This window comes from Medicago sativa, chromosome 3 (genome assembly GCF_051527215.1).
Source record: "Medicago sativa cultivar Bolivia chromosome 3, Bolivia_mono, whole genome shotgun sequence".
Classification (NCBI taxonomy): Eukaryota; Viridiplantae; Streptophyta; class Magnoliopsida; order Fabales; family Fabaceae; genus Medicago; species Medicago sativa.
In genome coordinates, this window is record NC_140751.1 from 82,065,839 (window position 1) to 82,086,647 (window position 20,809).

Genomic DNA, 20,809 nt, shown 5'->3' on the forward strand with positions numbered 1-20,809 from the left:
TCAACTATTATATCTATAATATCAATAAATAATATAAATTCCATACTCATCTCTTCTTGACCTTGAATTTTTTTTACTATTTTGGTTGGTTTTTTCAGTTTTCTTTTGTGCAAGCTTTTTTCATATGTACCCCTTTTCATGTATCTATAAAATACATGAAATTTGTGTAAAATATCATGTATTTTGAATTTATGACATCAAAAAGTAAAAAGGAGTGGAATTTACATATGTACCCTTTGTAGCATATGGTACACTATTATGGCCATTGTTAAGCTTCACAGCTCACCTACTGAGACTACACATCGTTTGTACCGTCCACTCAATAACAACATTCTCACACTCCGGAGCTTCCAAAGTACTAACAAACACAACGCATTTTAAAAAACTCAAAACCATCCTCTCTTCTCTTCATTTCATTTCATTTCCTCTGGCTTCTTCCATTTTCTCTTTCAAAACAGCAATGGCTTCTCTTACCGGATCCAATTGCGTCGCTCTCCGTTCCGCCACTTTTGCCGCCGCCGGTAACCGTAAAATCACTCAGATCCGCCATTACTCTCCACTTCTCCATCATCTGCGTCCTGTTTCCGGTCTTCAAACTAGATCCAATATTTCGTTTAACTCAACCGGTACTCTTCTTCAATTCTTCATTCAATTTTTGTTTTCTTCGTAAAATTATTTTCAGTATCGCTAATTCGAGAACGCGCGTTTTCAGGTGTGAGAGCACAGGTTGCTACACTGGCGGACGCGGCAACCGAAGCAGTTCAGAAAGTGGAATCGCCGGTTGTGATTGTTACCGGAGCTTCCAGAGGTATCGGAAAAGCAATTGCGTTAGCGTTAGGTAAAGCAGGTTGCAAGGTTAGTTGTTGAAAACCGTTAGACATAAACTGATAATGAAATTATTCAACATTCATGTTTATTTTTTGGTGAATTTCGAATTGTATGAATCGATTCTATTAGTTACAAAAAATGAACTCGTAATTTTCAAAACGACTTTGTTAATTTTCCTCTTCATACGTAGCAGGCTCCATCGCAATTTATGTAATCGATTCTATTAGTTACAAAAAATGAACTCGTAATTTTCAAAACGACTTTGTTAATTTTCCTCTTCATACGTAGCAGGCTCCATCGCAATTTATGTAACTCTTTCATGAATCACTGGCTTCTGCATTGCGAGTTAAAAAATGTGCGTTGGAGAGTGTGTTACTATTACTCTTTTATTTTTGGTTGTTATAATTGATTGTGTATTTATGTTTAAAACTAAATATCTAAAGAATATGATCTTGCGGTAATAATGAAATTCCTGGTAATCTTGTTAGAAATCTAGTTCTGTTGTTAGTTTTTCCCCCAAATTTCTGTCAGAAATTGGCAATAGTTAGAATTCCTTGTAGGTTTGTAGCTCTCCTTAGGCTCAGTTTGGTTGTCAATTAAAATAAGATCATCAATTTATAATCCTTCATTTCCAAAAAAGTTCTGGTTGATTTATAAATGTTATAGAGATTTTTTTTTTTTTTTTTTTGACAAATTATAATAGAGAAGTTAAACTAGAGTTTCTGAAAAATTGAGAAGTAGAAGCTAATTTCAGCTTAAATTAGAAGTAAATAAAACTCAGTTTTTACAAAATTCTTTTGATATTATTGTTACAAGTGGTTTTGGAGAAATTTTTCAAATCCGTCTTTTAGTCCTTGCAATGAAATCAGAGTTGTGTACATTGCTGTAAATGTAATGCTTTTGGATCCTGATGTTCGGTTACATGCACTTAATATTTTCAGGTTTTGGTCAACTATGCAAGATCATCCAAGGAAGCTGAAGAGGTTTCCAAGGAGGTAGAAAACTGCCTTCTGAAATATGTGTGATTATTTGTTTGTGCATTGTTGCCATTAATGTTTCTGTTTTTATGCCAATCTAACATCAGGACCATGGTTAAAGTTTATACTAATATACTGAAATTTCAAATATTAGATTGAAATTTCAAACATAAAATACGACTGAAATTTCACACCGTTACTTTTAATATGTAATGTTTTTATTTGTATGCAATATATTGTAGAAACTTTTTTTTTTTATGTAGTGTTATTAGTATATTCATTCTGCCCCAAATATTTGGTAGACTTATAAAGTTGGTGGTGCAGTGCTAGATTATCACCTCAACAATATTATAGTTTTAGTAAATTTTAAACTTCGATAAGTTTTCCCCCCAGGAACAAGGAGTGTCAAGTGCTATAGCACTAAAGATTTGTTTATCAGTGCAATGTATCTATAATTCTATATGATAATTCATGTTATTTCCTGATTCCCAGCCAAAGATGTTGATCATTCTATGATTTTTTTAGCCAGGGTTTCATGGTCTTCTATTTTCTTGCTCTATGTTTTGTTCTTTCTTTACCAGTTGAGGTGAAATTGATAAAAAAAGACACAATTAATGTTAATGACTTGGTTTCTAAATAAAATTATTACTCCCTCCGTCTCAAAATAATTGTCTCTTTGACATTTTTTCTTTGTCTCAAAATAATTGTCACTTTAGAATAACAATGCAATATTTTTATTTTTTCCACTATTATGCCCTTATTTATTAAATTTCATCCAACTTGACTACTCCACTAACTACAATTAATAAGAGCATTTTAGTAAATGATACTAATTTTACCATTGAAATCAACACAATTAATCATTTCCTTAAATATCGTGCACAAACTTAAACGACTATTATTTTGAGATGGAGGGAGTACAGTTTTTCATTATATAAATTTGTTCATTACCATAATTTTTAATATTGTGCTTTACAGCAGTAGTTCTGTGTGGTTGTAGTTGTATGTTATACTGATGCATGCTTGGTGATATTTGTCTTTTATTATTCTAATATAATTTGAGTATTAGTGTTCATGCTATTTTATTGGTATTGACTGAACTGCATTAATTTGTTTGATTATTATTTGTAGATTGAAGCACTCGGTGGGCAAGCTCTAACATATGGTGGAGATGTTTCTAATGAAGCTGATGTGAACTCTATGATTAAAACTGTGAGCAGCTACTCTTGAATTGTTAGATTGATCTTGTTCTACCTTTGCTGCTTTATGACTTTCACATTTGTAGGCAGTAGATGCTTGGGGAACCGTTGATGTATTGATAAACAATGCCGGTAAGTTGAAAAGATCTTGTGATTGTGCTACCCTTTCTATCTTCCCTCATACTCAAACAAAGATTGTATGGTTATAGGAATAACCAGAGATGGTTTATTGATGAGAATGAAGAAGTCTCAGTGGCAGGAGGTTATTGATCTAAATCTCACTGGTGTTTTTCTTTCCACACAGGTGAATATTTTGAAGAATGAGTCTTGTGTTAAATTTATGTCTTCCCTTTTCTTTTTAATCTGATATGAGACTGTTAATTTTTTTTGCAGGCGGCTGCTAAGATTATGATGAAGAATAAGAAGGTGACAACAATTTATTCATTTATCCTTCCCATTTTATGATTTCTTGTAGGAGTCCTATTTAGGAACAATGGACCGTTCAAGTCATTAATTATTCCTAAAGTGGAATTTTTTCTCAACAATTCCTCTAATTTCTCAACAAATCCTATCTAGGAACAATAAGAATTTTTGCCAAAGTTTGATTCTAATTTTTTGTTGAGTATTCATCTTATTACTACCTTTATTCCTAAAGTAGAGTATCTACTTTTAAACGTGGATGCTTGTATTTTTTCAGGGAAGGATAATCAATATTTCATCAGTTGTTGGTTTGATTGGCAATGCTGGACAAGCCAATTATGCTGCTGCAAAAGCAGGAGTAATTGGCCTGACAAAATCTGTTGCAAAGGAATATTCTAGCAGAGGCATCACTGTAATTTTCTAAATTATATGCATTTCTTCCTGATATTGTCAATTGTTAAATTTAGCTAAAAACCCTGTTTTTCTTGCCAGGTTAATGCTGTTGCTCCAGGATTCATTGCATCTGACATGACTGCCAAGTTAGGAAATGACCTTGAGAAAAAGATTTTGGAGGCAATTCCACTAGGTAAATGCAAGAAATAATTTATTGAAGCCGTAATTTATTGAAGATGTTGTTAACCGCTTAACTTATTTTTTGCACGTTGAATTTAGGACGATATGGCCAACCAGAAGAAGTTGCTGGATTAGTGGAATTCTTGGCGCTTAGTCAAGCTGCCAGCTACATCACTGGGCAGGTCATTTTACTTAATTGATTTTGCACATGAGTTCCGTTTTATAAGTACATTATACAATACAATACATTTATAACTTACAAACACCCTTTGGATATCATAACTACATAAGTAGCTGATATCAAGCTCAGCCGCCAACTTATCGAAACTCTGAAATTTAAGACATGCTCAATTTATGGTTGGAATTGATCATCTGTCCTATCATGTTAGGGTTCTTTATGTTGTTTTCCAGTGTTTCTTTTTCTGCTTATCACTAAAGTGCTCTTTATACTATAATTACCGTGTTGCAGGTTTTCACCATTGATGGAGGTATGGTGATGTAAATCAGCGATCTGTTTCCCTAGCAATTTGAGCTCCTACACCTAAATCACAGTTCATCGAAATGGTTTTCAACTATTTCTATATGATGATAGTTTGTTCTTTGCTGAGTTTTGCTTGAGCTCTACCTTGTGATTTATAGTAGAATCCTAGTTGAGCATATTCATGAAATCAAAGGTGTTTTAACAAGGTCGTGTTAGCAAAATAGGAAATAATTATTATTATATTTTCTGGCCTCTGAGGTTTAGTTTTTTCCTTCCTAGATGTTCTTTGCTAGTAGGAACTGGATTATTATGCACTGTTCTTTATTCTGATTATACGCAATAATATATCTGTCAAAGCTAAGTTTTTGTGGCAATTGCTTAGATTATTTAATTTGAGAAAATAACTGTTATTTATTCTCTAATTATACGCAAAAATATATTTCTCAAAGCTAAATCTTTGCAGCAATTGCTTAGATTATATAGTTTGAGACTTTGAGATAATAATTTAACATTCATCAATAATTACAAAAATATTTTATGAATCTTTAATTTTACTCATTTTTGGAAGTAAAGAAATATTCAAGGGTTATCTTACAATTTTTTAAACGAAGTCAATGAATTGCACGCCATAAAAACAAGGTTTTAATGCAATTTTGATCCCCCTATTTATAATTTTGTTAACTTTTGATACCCCTATTTCTAAAATCAACATTAAAAAGTTAATGGAAATTTTTGGTACCCCTTCACTTTGGACGAGGTGTGCTGATTAATGATGTGGATTCTACGTGACATTGCTTACATGGTATCCTCACAACACCTTTTGATACCTAAGTTAGGGTTCTTCATTTGTTTAGACATTTTATTTTCAATTTTTTTTATAAATTATAATTATTAAATTGTTTAATAGATATTTTTAAGTTGATGACATGGAAACGAGGTGTCAAATGATGGTACCATGTTAACAATATCACATAGGATTCACATCATTAATGAGTGTGCCACATCATCCAAAGAGTGGAGACCGATAAAATTTCTTTGACTTTTTAAATAGAGGGACCAAAAAGTTAGTTTTAGAATTATGGGTATCAAAAGTTAACAAAATTGAAAAGAGGGATCAAAATTGCATTTAAGCCTAAAAACAAAATGAAAACGGAAAACTAGCCAGGCTCTACATTTGTGAATCTGAACAAGATGTAAAGGGTTAAAAAAAAGAACTAGATTCTATACGACACCATATGAAAGGAAACAATTTTATAAGGTTTTCGTTGTTACACTCGCATCTCATCTCATCATGTTAAAATCTGTAATAATACATGTTTTCTTTTCTTTTTCGACATCAATTCAAGGAAATTAAGACATTGATATTACAAAGGTGCCCGAGTTTCGAAAGCAAGTAGGTGTAACAAAAAAATAAACCCGAATAATCAAAATCTTCAAATGGCCAAAATTGAAGCGTTAATTTTATCGGGACCCCCACTATAATCAAGTTCTACAAAAGTGCCTCCGCCTTCCCCTTTGGCTAATCTTCCCGGATTTACGGCAATGCATTTCATGCTGTTGGTCTCTTCGCCTTCATTATCAAGAACCTGCCCAGTAAATCATTTATAAATGTTCTATCATGCAATAAAAACAGTGCATTTTACTTGTTCAGCGACCCTGCTCACAGGCATATTACATGTTTAGAAGCGCATGCATCTACGCGATGAACATGTTACTACTTCATTTTCAAGACACATTTCCTATTTTCACTTTTGGTTATAAAACAATCACACTGTTTACAAGATTTGTTGCATAAAATTGTGTTATTTATCTAATTAAAAGTGAAAATAGATAATATAAACATAAAATAACATTTTGCAGTATTTTTAAAAAATAAATTCAAGTTTAAACTGAAAATAATTTACCTTGACAAAGTACTTGAGGTCTGAAGGTAAGATAAGAACATCTGGAACCAGTGATAGTTGAAGGGCTTCTGGCGCCAGAGAAAAGTCCAAGGGAACACTTTCCGCCGGTGGATAAAGTGGATAGAAACTGACATAAAATTGAAAGGTATCAATTGTTTGATTTGTTTCTGATGATTGCTGAACTTCACATCAAGCATAGAAACAAGATAACAATATTACCTTTGTTGGTTAAGAATATGGTTTGCAAGTCTACTCAAGCGATCAATGGGTTTTCTATCTGCTGAAATTCGTGATATCTCCTCTCCACTGATCTGTTTGAGAACATCCAAAGTGCAGCAACCAACTTTGACCTGAAACCCAATCCTTGATCAAAAAACTTCTCCACAGATTCAGGAAATAACAAAATCCTATAATTATCATTTGTTTCTTCTTGTTTGAAAAGAAAACCAGTAAGTGGAAAGAAAAAAGAAAAAAAAAAAAACCTAAAAAAATATCCTTCAACATACTGTGTAATAGAATGGCAGATGTAGAGTGATATTGACAAATAAGAACTAGAGGTTTCTCAATCTATAGCTAGATTTCATAACCATATGCTTATGGCGTGTCAGCCAGGTTTTTCGTCTAGATAAGCCCAGATATTACAATATGGAGTCCATCAAACAAGCCATAAGAGTCGGTTATCCAAAATGCAATACCTCATTTGCCTCGAAGATTCCAGGATTAGTGAGACTGGCTATCTGATAATAAAAGAAAATAATTATGAAGTATCAATGCCCATAGTGAAAGATATTCTGCTAGCATACATTTCTGAAGATTAACTCCTAAATGCTTTAAAATCATTATACCTGAACCTGAGGTTGACTGATATCAAATGCAGGCTGCAAAAACAAATTATGCAAATCAGTTTTTGTATCTTTGATTTGCGTAAACTAAAATAATGGCCAATGAATATGAGATTTATCATTACCTGAGGAAAAACAAAATCATGGTTAGCATCCCGTATAGATGGTACAAGGAGAACACGTACTGTTGAACCCATACTTTCTACATAATCTTCCAACTGGGAACAGCAAGTGCATCAAGGTGGAGGTTAGAACTTGGGGCATAACAGAAGAAAATTTCAAAAACAAATCTTATTAAAGTTGTTACCTTCCTCAAGACTTCCAAACGAAATATTTCATCAAAATCCCTGTCCACAGTTCCTTTCTTGATGTCTGGGTGTTCAGAATCAATAAATGGTCCAAGCTGAGATAAAATGCAATTGTTAACATAACATCAAGTTTGCAATCTCATGATCTAGCTAATACTGTTTAAGACCCTATGCCACTAATTGTGATTAAAAAGAAAGATGTAGACTGGTATAGGTGATATAATTACCAATACAAGCAACTGTGGTGGTCTTCGCTTTGCATATGCCAGCAGTTCTACAAGAGGCTCAAAAAACAAATTGTCTGTTGTAGTAAAAGGACCAGCCGCAATAATCTGTTAAGCACAAGAGCACGTGTAAACTATAAATTACTAACAGAAATACAGTATGTATAGGGAGACACCGATAATATTTGAAGAACTTGCAATGTGGAAATATATAATATTTCAATTGTAAAATGACACTTCCTATGATTATTCCTAGGCTAGCTAGATAGGATGTTACTGAGTTAGGCATTTTGCTATTATGAAAATGACAATTCAGTGAAACTGTAGAAGAAAAGTTTCTCAATGATTTGAAATAATTCATAAAAATAAAATGTAGTGCAGAATTTAGTTTCCAGGATAACACATTAGCAAACAAAAAATGGGATGCATACCATTGATAACTCTCTCTGATTACAAAGCAGTTCAGTTGGCTGATTCTCCTTATCAATAGCTTGCTTCTTTGAAGGATTCAAATCCTCCTTGGCAACAGAGGTAGGTATATAATCCACCAATTTAGATGCAACTAGGCAATGCCCACTGGGATTATGCCCTCCAATTCCAACTACCTATCAAGATGAAGCCTTTCCGTTATAACTTTTAATTATGATACACAATTGCACATTTGAAACCTACAATTTAACTCGATGTTTCTTACTCACCTGACCAGGGAAAACTGAATAATGGCTTAAACGTTGCAAGTCAAGGCGGACACATTCCCCTCCAGAATGCTCAATACTGTTGAGGTATCACCATATTAAAAAACAAATTTATGTATAATACATAAACTAGAAGAGATAAATGTAGCGAATATATGATAAGCAGTGTTGTATGTATTGATTCTCCGGTGGAAAAATTGATTTTCAATGAATTTATTTCAAAATTTTATTTTGGTAAAAAGTGAATGTAGTAAAATAATTTATGTTTAGATAAATTAACGTAAAAATAAGTTCTACAATAAATTTCATGCTAAAAAATGTTTGGAGCTCTGTAGCACCGACTCTTACGGAAGGCGTGTCCGGTGACCAACACATGTGACTGTTCAATTAAGTCATTTTTTAATTTTTTTCTTACTGGTGTCAACGTGTCAGTGTCGTGGTCTCTTGTCTGTGTGAATGCTTCATAGGTTTGGAGACAAAAACAACAACCCCAAGATTTAAGTTAAGATCCATTATTAAGGCAACATTAATTCTACTATAGAACATCAAACATGTCAAAATCAAATTTATACTTCTACAATCAATTTTGCCTCTCAAATGTAAAACCAAACATGCACTAAAGATAGTCGAGCCTAAATAAGTCAACATTCCAAAGTAAAACAATGGATCACAGAATATAAAAAAACCCATTATGGCATCCCTTGAGTTGACATAAGACCTAATCAAATTAAATAGACTGACTTATTTCCCCTAAGAGTATTTGTTCTTAGTTGTTCGTAAACACATCCTAAAGAGTATTTGTCTAAACAATTCTTATCAAATCCAACATATTGGCAATAGATGGATCGACCTGAGAAGAGACAATGGATATGTATGTATGAAAAATATATGGAGATCTAATAGTTATTCACCTGCTCTGCAACATGACAGACTTCTCATTAAGACGGCCTTCTCCGTCACAACAAATCATGCCAACGGAAAAAAAGCTTCTCTGTTAAAGCATATTACTTCAAGTTATTAGTCAAATTTCCCCTTAGGCAAAGAACATTCAATGTAAATGTAGACCAGAATTAATGCATATGTTAAAATCAAAATAGCATGAAAATTTCATTCCAAGAGCCAATAAGTAAAATTTGGTGCTCAATGAATTTGCCATCAAAATTATGAGCATGCATGAGAGAAATGGATGCATTAAACTCACCGGTGAGGCAATTGAAGGGTCTGTTGGTTCTTCATAGAGCCCAGAGGCTACAAGTGCTCTTGCATGTTTTTTAATCCGGTTTTCTATAGCATCAATCTACATGCCAGTAATCAGGTATCAACAAACAAATGTAAAAGGGAAAATATCTACGCGAAAATCTAGAAATCACATACCTTATCCTCAGTCCTATCATACATGAATCTGCAACCTGGTTTCGGCCCTGATCCATGAATCACCAATGAACATCTTTTTCGGCTTACAATTTTCGAAACAATATTGTACTCGTCATTCTCTTCATTCTCGTGATTAAGTTCTTGTTTTCCATTTTCTACGTCAGGTATGGTATTGATGCTGAACTTCACCGCGAACCTATCTGTCCGTTTTGAAAAGGGTGTAACCAGATCAGCCGGCTTTCCAGATGCTAAAATATTTCCATACAAAGATGATGTATCATGTATAGGCGAATAAACATCTTGACGATTATTCGTTGGTGTGCTGGGAGTATCGTCCTTTGTATCATCATCATTTAAGATCCTGCATACAAGGATTTTCATCAGAAAAATTTGTCCTTTAACTCAACAACACTATATGCTTTATTTAACTATTTCATGACCATTAACAGATACAACAATAAACAAAAACCACTGTACCTAGTAGTCTATCCTAATATGCATCAACAACCTATGTTTCATACCAAAGGGATAGATACTCTGTGTAAATATTCGGTGCCATATTCTCTGAGGTTGTTTTTGTCCCAATGTGATGATCCCCCGGGCTTCCCTTACGACCCAACTTATACAAGTTCAAGAACAATTTAATGAATAAATAAAAGGCAGCTGACAACTAGCAGAATTTTTTGCAGAAGGCCGGATAATTTTCTTCCACATTTACACAGTGATGCAAGCTATAAGAGGTATGTAATGGGTTTACATGAAAAACAATTCTTATTTTTGTGAAATTTATACATTCAGACGAACAATTGCGCCTAAAAAACTGCAGATTTTCGGTTTCACGTGAAAAAAAAACCTTAATTCAAATGTAAATGCATGTTCAAAGTTGCGATTAAAGCATCGAAGCAGAATATACTTACATTTCTACATCTCCGATGGAATAAAGATGCAAACCAGTTTCCTCCTTAATAATATCTTCTTTCACATTATTTTGCAGATGCAACAGAAACCCTTCCATTTCAGCATTTTGTACAATTGGTTCATCCAGCTGTCTGTCAAATATCACCGTCCAAATTCAAATCGTAAATTTTCCAACAAAAACAAATTTTGTTAAATCAATAAATAAATTCATAGCATAGAAAGATTCTAATGTCTTTAGATTTCACAGATCACAAAGTATAATACCAGTATTTATTCGCTAAAAATTCACAAAAATTAATTAGTGTGAAATTAACAAAATATGAACCTGTTAAGATAATAAGCTTCCCAGCTTGAGACGAGATCGGAAGGGGTGAGACTGTAGTTGACGCAAAAAGTGAGACCTAAAAATTTTGCAACAATTAATCAAGTAGATAAACAACAAATTATTAGCGTTAATTGATTGATTAATTAAGCAAAAGGAAGAAGTAGTTACATTTGCTGAGAATCTCTTCTTCTTCTTCGAAATCGAACCTGGCTTTCTTGAATTCTGATTTGATTTCTTCTTTCATTTTTGCGCTTTCACTTTTCTTCTCTTCGTCTAGGGTTTCTCTGAGTTGAGGTTGCCGAATGAAAATGGCGGGAATTTTTCCCGGATTGGGTTTATTTATAAAAAAAAATTGGGTTCTTTATTCCTATTATACCCTTAATTATTATCGGAAGAGTTTTTTTGGAGGTATTTGTTGACTTTTGTATTGTAAGAAATATCTTTGTTTTTTTTCTTCCTTGCTAGTATAAATTTAGATTAGGGGATTATGTTCAAGGCATAGAGGACAATGGAGGTACAAATAACACTTATAAAAGATGTTTACATTTAAATTCCTCTAAAAGTACTAACAAGACTCAAATCAGAAACTCATTTAAGTGCGTGTCTGTCTGGTTTAACTTTAGATATAGTGCTTGTTTGGTATAGCTTCAATCCTATCTAAACGTGATTCTACAAAGCCAAACCCGAGTTTTTCCTTTTCAATGATGTTTGGATAAAATAAAAACCAATTCTAGAAAAGTGCTTTTGCTCTCTAAACGTGGGTTGAATAGAAGCTGGTATTCCAAGCTTCTCCGGCAAAGAAAACGTGAAGCCAAACTATTAGCATATATATCCTATTTTATACATCCTCCGCTCATAAATATAAGCAAAAATCCATGTTTTAGATTCATTCAATAAATAATGTATGTGGTCTTTATTGTAGACAACATACATCATTTATTGAATGTATCTAAAATATGAACTTTTGCTTATATTTGTGACCGGAGGGTGTATTATTTTATGCGAGGCATATATACCCTGTTATAAGCTTTATTTCCTGTTATAAATCACTTGTGTTTTATTTTTACACCCTTTGATTTTATATTATATTAAAAATCACTGAATTGATAAAAATATATTTTATAAATTAAATAAAAATAATGTTAAAAATACCTATTATAAATTAATATTATTTTAAAATGATTTTGTAAAGCAATTAAAATCCAAACATGACAGGTTCAAATAATTATCTAAAATGAGAGTGAGATATTTAATTTTCAATACAATTGAAAGGATGATTTGGTCATTACACATTTAAAATCACTTTTGATTTAAACTATCCAAACAACATTTACACATAAGAATCACTTTTAAGTAAGCGTATCCAAACATAAATCAATTCATATCAAACTCACTTTTAACCAAAATCAATTCTTTTAAACTCAAGTCTATCAAAATCAATTCTCTTCACCGCTATACCAAACACACACATAATTGATTCTGACAGAATTGATTCCGATAGAATTGATTCTGACATAATTGATTCTGATAGAATTGATTTATGTTTAGATACAATAATGCATAATTGATTAAACAAAATGAATGTTGTTTGGATAGTTTCTATCAAAATTGTTTTTGAATGTATAATTACTAAAATAGACATAGTTAAATTCAAATAAATGTGCATAGTTGAATGAATATGCAGATCAATATTAAATGTAGATATATTATTTAATTTAAGTACAACAATATTACAAAATATTTGTTCATATATTTTATATTTTTTGATAAAATATATGTAAGTTAAATAATACTAGAATTAGTTGCAAAAAATGACAAAATATAGCGTAAAAGAAAGGTAAAAGAAAAAATACAGTAGATTTGAATGGGGACATCGTAAAGGAAAATCCAAAATTTTGTAACTCATGACCATAAACATTTTTCGGGGGCTAATTTGGTTGGTTATGTTTTCTGATTAAATTTGGTTCATCAAATTAATTACAAAGCAAAAAGAAAGAGAATTGATAAAGGGCAATAAAGGAAAATAATAGGTTGTAATAATTAAAATATTAAATTTAATGCAAAATTGATTCTAAGAAAGCCAAAAGTTAGGAATTGTAGCTTTAAGGAGAATTGCTTTTGGAGGATAGAAGCAATTCTGAAAAGCCAAACCAAAGAACATTGAAAACTCAATTTCCACTTTTGAGGTTTGTAGAAGTGCTTCTTGTTGCTGAAAAGCCAAAACATGTCTTCTTAGGATAAGATCACGCATCTGGAGTTAAAAAAGATAATTTATTATTTATAAATATTACTCTAAGTTTTTACATTTAATTGTAAGAAAAATTAAGGCTAAAATGCACTTTTGACTCCCTATATTTGCCATGGTAGCAATTTTGGCCTCCTATTAAAAAAAATCACTTTCTAGCCCCCTAACTTCACCCCCTTTTGCAACTCATAGACCCCCCTCTGATTTTGACCGGGTCAAAGGGCACTGTGTAATATAAAATTTAAAGAAAAATAGAAATAATTATAATAGCCTTATGATTAAAAATCAGTGGTCAAGATTAAAAGAGCTCACATGCTCCCTCTCTTCCATGTACACATATTTTCCCTCCTCCACTCATTACTTCATCTTCTCTTTCTTCTCTCGAAGAAACAACACGAGCAACTCTCTCTCACCAAAAATGTTTTCCACCACCGTAAACTTCAGCCACCAATCTCCCCACTCCGATCTCCTTTCGCCACACCACCACTACCATTGAAACCTTCTCTTCTTTCTCTTCAAAAACCACTCATTTATTTTTAAATTGGTTAAACTTAAAAAATATCAATCACTGCCTTCTCTCTTATTTTCCGGCCACCATGAATTCCATTTTGAGAAATTAATTTGATATTCTTCTTCCCCATAAGATCCACCATAAAACCCTTAAATTTATTTCTCAATCGGAGCAACTTTTTTGACAACCACCGCGTCGGAGTTCTACGTCTGTTCAATGCTTGTTCGCAAAGACGACGAAGTTCAGGTCGTTCGTGGAACATTCAAAGGTCGTGAAGGTAAGGTTACTCAGGTTTACCGTCGCAAGTGGGTGATTCACATCGAACCATTACTCGTGAGAAAGTTAATGGATCCACCGTTAATGATAGTGTAAATCTTTTAAGGGCCGTGATGCTGCTGATAAGGAGAATGGGACTAAGTTTGCTCCTGAGGATGTTATGCAGACAGTTGATTAGGGTTCTTGAATCTTAATTTATGTTTTTTGATTCTGGTATTGGAAAATTAGTATGATGAAATTTTGTTTGATTTTGTACTGTTTTAATGTTAAGCAAACTTTTTGATATATCTATTAGATTTTTATTATGTTGAGATTTTGTTTGTGATGAATGAATCCATAATGCCTAGCATAAAAAGATGAGGGAGTTTTACCTTTTCTGGATATTATTTGGGATTTTTAAGATCTGTGAAGATGATATGAGAACAAGAGAAGAGAAAAAGAGATGGGGTTTATTAGACTGAAGGGACACAATAACACTTATATTGAATCTTTTAATCTTGACCATTGATTTAATCTAAGGCTAATAATTATTCCTATCATTATTTTCCATTTAAATTTAATTCAATAATAAGGTCAAAATTAAAGGGGCCTATGAATTGCAAAAAGAGGTGAAGTTAAGGGGCTGAAAAGTGATTTTTTTTAATAGGGGGCCAAAATTGCTACCATGGCAAACATAGGGGGCCAAAAGTGCATTTTAGCCAAAAATTAATATTCACTAGTAGGAAATAAAAAAACTATAACAAAATTCGGCCCTTGACTTAATTTTAGGTAACATTTTCGCCCTTTATATTGTTTTATCCCGATTTAGTCATTTAGTATCATTAGATAGAGCTCTATGATAGTGTAAGTTTAGTTTAAATAAAAACATGCTAGCAAAACAATCCTTAACATCTACTTTTAACACTCTTATTAGGCAATATTTATAAGGGTCACACCAAATCGTGTAAGTATCATATAAATTTGGTAAAACTCATGAATTTTAAAATATGTCTCGTGCTATTTTATGGATCATTGAGAGATGTTTATATTTTTTTTATATAAATTTATGAATAATAAATATGTATCCGGTGTATTGTTTTGCAAGGACCTTAGCATCATCACTATGTTCAACATGAGGATCTTTAACCTCAAGATAAATTAAGTAATTTTTAATCTATTACTATTAAACAAAGAGATATTAAATGAACACCAACATAGTTATTAGTTACTAAATTAAGATTGAAATCAAGAATTTAAAAGGTTATTATATATTCACAATCAAAAGAATTATGACATTATAACATTCAACAAGAGACATAAAAAATATAAACTGATATAACATATAAAAAACTCAAATTATTCAAAATTGAAGTTATAAATTAAATGACATTATAATTGGTTGACCACACTTTATTTTAAATTGCGGTCATTAAAATTAAAATTTACAGTAAATTAAGATGTATCCTATCACAACGAGTTATAATTCATTTAAATGATTATATTCATTTTGCATAAAATGTATCACAACAAGAATAATCATACCTTGTCATAACAAAAACAATGATAATCATACTTAGCACATTAAATGACAATACTTCAAAACAACAAAACAATGATAATCATACTTAGCACATTAGCCTTTTTTTTTTTACAGGAATTTCTTTCCCACCCTTCTAGTCTCCAGCGCGTCCTCCATTTTTTCAATTGTACTACCGTTTGAATTATATAATATGAAGACAAAAAACACAACTCAAATTATATAATCTGAAGCATGCTCGTATATAATTCAACCTCATACTCATTTCCTTGTTTCTTCTTTTTTATATTTTTGCCTAAAATACTCTCAAACAATCCAAAATTCAAATCTCGTTACATGTGTGTTGCATGTGTGCTAATGCATTTTAGAGCTCTATGATACTGTGAGTTTAGTTTAAATAAAAACATGCTAGCAAAACAGTGTTTAACATATATTTTTAACATTCTTATTAGGTAACTTGATAGTGATTTATGGATTTTTTTGAAGGTTTATGAAGGAGATGAAGACGGGGATGAGGGAGATCCAGGCGAGGAAATAGGAGAAGATGATGACACACGTGTTTTGATGATTTTTATGTTTTTGAAAATGATAGTTGAATGGTGAAATATTGACGATTTTTGTTTTGAGAAAATGAATTATTGATGGATCTATAAATTTATAGGTCTAAGTTTGTGTTGATAGATCTGAAAATTTATGGGTATGAGTTTGTGTTTAAAACATGTGATAGATCTAAAAATCATTCATGATTTTGAGTGTTATGTTTTTTATTTGTGATAGATCTGTTTTTCTTTTGTTGTTGTTTTTTTCCCTGGAATTTTGATGAAGATGGTATGAAGATGAGGTAGAAGATGAAGGAAGGAGATGAAGAAATGATAAAAAATTAGCTAATGATGGTATATTGTAAGATACAATAAACCTTCATGATCTAACAGTTATATTTTGATAAAAAAAATATTGAATGGTTAAGATTAAAAGAATTAACAAGGTCTATGGTGGACCAACATTGTTTTTATTCCACTTAAGACATTTGGAGTTAAAATTAACGGTTAGAGATTAATTTGACTAACAAAGACATTTTTACGGAACTGAAACATTGATTTTATGAATTATGGAACCAAAATAAAAACAGGGACCAAAAATCTAATTAAGCCTATACTTTTTTTAAGGAAGAATAATATGCCTAGCCTATAATTTGGGAGACAGACCAATATCTCATTTAACAAATTGAGTGTTTCATTGTTAATAGTTAAGAATGAAATCATGTTTGTACTACAAGACAAAATTCTAAGGTTTGGTTACTAACAAAATAATATATGGAGATAACTTCTCCAACTAAAAAGATAAAATGACTCTTATTTATTTCCAATTAAACAATGTATTCTCTATTGTTTTTTCTCATATATCTCGTATCTGTCATAGATCAAACAGTTGGATTTAAATTGATTAGTTTCTTACTCTATCTATATGTGTGTGCAGAATATATATATATATATATATATATATATATATATATATATATATATATATATATATATATAAAACATATTAATTTCTTACTTATTCAACAACATTGCCATCAAACATTGACCACCAAACAGGGTACACGACATAATGTGTTACAATTCAAGTGTCTGCTCAAGCAAATATATCACACCCACAATAAAACTCGTGTAGGGTATGATAATTTTTGCAACCATGTAAATTGCAATCGCGTGACTATAATAAACACATAATTAGATAACTTAACACTAGGTTGCACATGCATTACCATTAGAGATTTCCTAAGAATATCATCTAGTTTGTGCATGTAGATTGCTCTCCTAGTACTCAGTTTCATCCATCAATTATTGAGTGAGCGAGAGAAATCAATGCTTGTTTCCATAATTTATGAGAAGAACTTGTAGGTCTTGGCTTGAAGGATGATATTCCTCATAGCACCAATTGGGGATAGTGTCATTATCATGACCCCAATAACAATGCATATCTGAAATAGAATAGAAAAGGAAAAAAGAACAAAATCAATTAGTCTCATTAATGTGCTAATTGAGTTTGGTAAATGCTAACCTACCCAATTAATTGTCCAAGACAAGCCAAATTTCTCGGGTTTCTTGAGTCTAAGCCAGATGATACAGGGCAGCTGCAAGAATAATAGTATGTAAATTAAGACAAATTAGGCTCGTATACTTTGGTTGTGTAATGTATTTGATCATTAATCTTTCATTTAAAATGTTATCTAAAACTTGAATAAGATAGTATGAAAAAATGGCGTGCTTACGAAGTAACTTGTTGGGGCTAAGGCAAACCCTCCAAGGAATCCAAGAAGAGAACCAAAGAATGGGACGCTAATGGCAATGAACATGGTCAACGCTACAAAATAAGATCAAAAAGTTAACAAAAAACTAACGTATGAAGCTTTCATTGATCTAGTGCAACAAGTAGACATACCAACATATAGTGTGCGAACTGATAATCGGAGTGCAAATGTAGGTGCAAATTCCATTTGCTTAACCAAGAGGGTTTCAATCATGTCAAACACTGGCATTGCAAATATCTGTTGCTTACAAAAAAATGTTAATTATAATATAAAACCTCGACCAATGACCAGATATATTAGGTAAATTCAAAATAGACTTAATTCAGTTTCAGTCTCTTATTTCACTATTTCACGAAATTAGTCTCTCCTTTTCTAAATCAATTTTTTTGATCTCTTATTTAGATTTTTGGACTCAAAAGTGATTGACGTGACATGTTTTATTAACGCGGTATACAACTTACCATTGGACTAGATTTCATGCCACATCAACAAAAAATTGGTCGCATCATGAGAGTCCAAAAACTAGATTTTAATGTGCGGACCAAAATTACAATAAGCATTAAAAATGACATAGTAACCATTAAATTAATTAACATCATTGACCAAAAAAAAATTAATTAACATTGACTCGCCTGGTATCCTCCAATGACGTGGATAACAACAAACAAGTTAGCAGCGGCAATGAGCCAAGCAGGATGCTCTAGCGTGATGAGGATGTTATCATCAACGGAGTTTCCGAACATATAGTATCCAATAAAGGCAACAGGGAAGTAGCAGAATGCAACTCCTATGTATGCAAAAATAACTCCTTTCCACATGGGTTTCTTAGAAGGATTCTCTGGGGTTGATGGCATAGTTGCTTGGATTTCAAGAACCACGTTGTGTCCTGCATATGCAAATGCTACATCTCCCAATGCAGATAGGAAATTGAATACAGCATCAGCTGTGCTATGTGCTTTGATTCCATAGTCCACATTTGGGGCAACCCCTTTTTTGAGTGAAGCACCCCATGCTATGGTTGAGTATCTGGTTAATTAATTCAAAACATTTGGCTTAGCTTCAACTTCAAATTCAACATCACATGATTAAAATAAAACAATAAACTACAACAACTGCACTCAAAGATATATATATATATATATATATATATATATATGGGGAGTTCGACGCGCGTACACAGGCATATATATAATTAAATTACTTACGTCAAAGACATAACAGCTGCACTCAAAGATACAGCAGAAATGGAGTTCAAGCTGGGGCATTGAGCAAGAACAAAGTTGACAGAAGCGAAAATAATAATCCAATATGAGGTTTTGATCTCTTTGCAATCAGGACAAAGAGTGTCATGGACTTTCTTTAATGATTTCCCCCCAGTGACCATGTACACGATACACGTGCCAACTTCAACAACAATCTGTTGTGGAACCACAATCCAGAGACCCAGTTTCTCTCCAAAGGCTTCTTGACCCAACTCATGATACCTATCCAGTCTCTTTCCGGGAACTATTTCGTGCATCTCAACCATTTGCCATATAGTGTAGAAGGTAATGACCCATGACATGATAAGAATTGTAACGCCAGGGCCCCTGTTATTTGACAGAAAATATATATAATAATGAATTGATAATCATATTCTCCATGTTGAAAAAATGATAATATATTATAAACTACGAGCTAGTTCTATGATGCTCAACACAAATGAATTGGCCTACTACAATATTACAAATCAGAGAATCAACCATTACTCACTGTAATAATATTTAGTTTGCTAATAACAATAAAGATAAATGTGAAACATCAAGATGAAAATGATCACAAATTTATCTGAATAAATTGTGAATGGTTGATTAACACCACTGCCCAGGCTTTTTTCCGCGAAAACTGGAACTTAACTCCTTTACCCTGCCGACACCAACACACCGTCTCTATCATGAAGTTTCACGAAAAATAAACCCGGGATGTCTAGCATTATAAACCATACATTTACTCTGATATATTTAGTCAACCTCAAAAGTCAATTTTAAACCGTCTTCTATAGGTCAATATTAGAAACCCCATAAAACACATGTTTAATTCGAGTTTTAGTCCTCCTATTTTTATTTGTTTGTGGAATTAGTCCCCCTTTTTAATTCAGATTTTTGAACCAAAAAGTTTTTATATGGCAATTTTTTTATCAATGTGTGAAATCATCTAGGTGAATTTACAATATAAAAATATAATGTCTCATCCATTTTTTTTTATTATCATATCATCATTCTTGAGTCAAAAATTTTGAGTGGGAAAGCAAAAAATAAATTACAAAAAGACCAATTATGTGAGCAAGTGAAAATAGAAGAACACCGTTTCAATGTTTCGATTAACTCTACAATATAGAACTAGAATGTATTCATACCAGCCCATATGGGACATTGCATATGGAAGACTGAGAACACCAGCACCAACCATGGCTGTTAGATTGTGAAACGCTGAATACCACCATTTCGCATTTCTAGAAGCAGTCACAGGAAGCCAATCATCAATGGCCTTTTGTTTGGCATCAGCTTGATTTTTTTCTACATCATGGTGATCAATTTCTTCACCTGCACCCATATCTTAATCCTTTACGATCAGCTTAAAACTATATATGGCAAGCAGCACGTTCAATAGTTTTGGTTAAGGTGGGTGAGTTAAGTAAATGAGGTAGCATAAGCAAACAACAATGACCATCTTATCATTTAAATAACATATGGAGAAGAGTTATAATTAGAAAAAAGTTTAAGTTTTTTGTTGCTAGAGTAGTTCTAGCCACTAATTATTTTCTAGATGAATTCTCTCGGATCATCATCCAGGTGTGCGTGCTATTATGCATGGGTTACATGTTACTCTTAAGTTGTTTG

The 20,809-nt window shown here is 32.3% G+C and overlaps 3 protein-coding genes across 3 annotated transcripts; 1 reads left to right on the plus strand and 2 right to left on the minus strand.

The window, feature by feature from the left end:
• Positions 1 to 297: 297 nt before the first annotated feature.
• Positions 298 to 4,852, plus strand: LOC146940916 (NAD(P)-binding Rossmann-fold superfamily protein). Its single transcript, XM_085754701.1, has 11 exons — positions 298 to 626; positions 713 to 855; positions 1,770 to 1,823; positions 2,937 to 3,017; positions 3,091 to 3,136; positions 3,214 to 3,308; positions 3,398 to 3,430; positions 3,702 to 3,836; positions 3,917 to 4,010; positions 4,097 to 4,179; positions 4,467 to 4,852. Exons 1-11 carry the CDS (start codon positions 461 to 463, stop codon positions 4,497 to 4,499), a joined length of 963 nt encoding a protein of 320 aa, XP_085610827.1. The 5' UTR covers positions 298 to 460; the 3' UTR covers positions 4,500 to 4,852.
• Positions 4,853 to 5,714: 862 nt separating this feature from the next.
• Positions 5,715 to 11,381, minus strand: POLA2 (DNA polymerase alpha 2). The gene is made up of 16 exons (XM_085754702.1): positions 11,237 to 11,381; positions 11,069 to 11,144; positions 10,743 to 10,874; positions 9,826 to 10,186; positions 9,653 to 9,748; positions 9,363 to 9,442; positions 8,455 to 8,530; positions 8,188 to 8,361; positions 7,760 to 7,864; positions 7,532 to 7,627; positions 7,350 to 7,442; positions 7,228 to 7,260; positions 7,078 to 7,119; positions 6,602 to 6,732; positions 6,383 to 6,509; positions 5,715 to 6,064 (listed from the first exon to the last, which is right to left on the minus strand). The coding sequence occupies exons 1-16, from the start codon at positions 11,310 to 11,312 to the stop codon at positions 5,912 to 5,914; spliced, it is 1,851 nt and encodes a 616-aa protein (XP_085610828.1). The 5' UTR covers positions 11,313 to 11,381; the 3' UTR covers positions 5,715 to 5,911.
• Positions 11,382 to 17,165: 5,784 nt separating this feature from the next.
• On the minus strand, positions 17,166 to 20,619 carry LOC146940918 (lysine histidine transporter 2-like). The gene is made up of 7 exons (XM_085754703.1): positions 20,326 to 20,619; positions 19,136 to 19,519; positions 18,563 to 18,956; positions 18,062 to 18,167; positions 17,892 to 17,983; positions 17,685 to 17,753; positions 17,166 to 17,600 (listed from the first exon to the last, which is right to left on the minus strand). The coding sequence occupies exons 1-7, from the start codon at positions 20,520 to 20,522 to the stop codon at positions 17,502 to 17,504; spliced, it is 1,341 nt and encodes a 446-aa protein (XP_085610829.1). The 5' UTR covers positions 20,523 to 20,619; the 3' UTR covers positions 17,166 to 17,501.
• Between the last annotated feature and the right edge of the window lie 190 nt (positions 20,620 to 20,809).

What these genes read in the sequence shown, in the direction of transcription:
- LOC146940918 (XM_085754703.1), bottom strand. Translation starts at nt 20,522, where the DNA reads ATGGGTGCAGGTGAAGAAATTGATCACCATGATGTAGAAAAAAATCAA. An exon ending in AGTTCGCACACTATATGTTG is followed by an intron (nt 17,984 to 18,061) that starts GTATGTCTACTT and finishes CTTATTTTGTAG; the next exon opens with CGTTGACCATGTTCATTGCC. An exon ending in TGTCTTGGACAATTAATTGG is followed by an intron (nt 17,601 to 17,684) that starts GTAGGTTAGCAT and finishes ATTCTATTTCAG; the next exon opens with ATATGCATTGTTATTGGGGT.
- POLA2 (XM_085754702.1), bottom strand. Translation starts at nt 11,312, where the DNA reads ATGAAAGAAGAAATCAAATCAGAATTCAAGAAAGCCAGGTTCGATTTC. An exon ending in ACCCTTCAATTGCCTCACCG is followed by an intron (nt 9,443 to 9,652) that starts GTGAGTTTAATG and finishes ATGCTTTAACAG; the next exon opens with AGAAGCTTTTTTTCCGTTGG. An exon ending in CATATTCTTAACCAACAAAG is followed by an intron (nt 6,510 to 6,601) that starts GTAATATTGTTA and finishes ATTTTATGTCAG; the next exon opens with TTTCTATCCACTTTATCCAC.
- LOC146940916 (XM_085754701.1), top strand. Translation starts at nt 461, where the DNA reads ATGGCTTCTCTTACCGGATCCAATTGCGTCGCTCTCCGTTCCGCCACT. An exon ending in TATTTCGTTTAACTCAACCG is followed by an intron (nt 627 to 712) that starts GTACTCTTCTTC and finishes GCGCGTTTTCAG; the next exon opens with GTGTGAGAGCACAGGTTGCT. An exon ending in TTTGGAGGCAATTCCACTAG is followed by an intron (nt 4,011 to 4,096) that starts GTAAATGCAAGA and finishes CGTTGAATTTAG; the next exon opens with GACGATATGGCCAACCAGAA.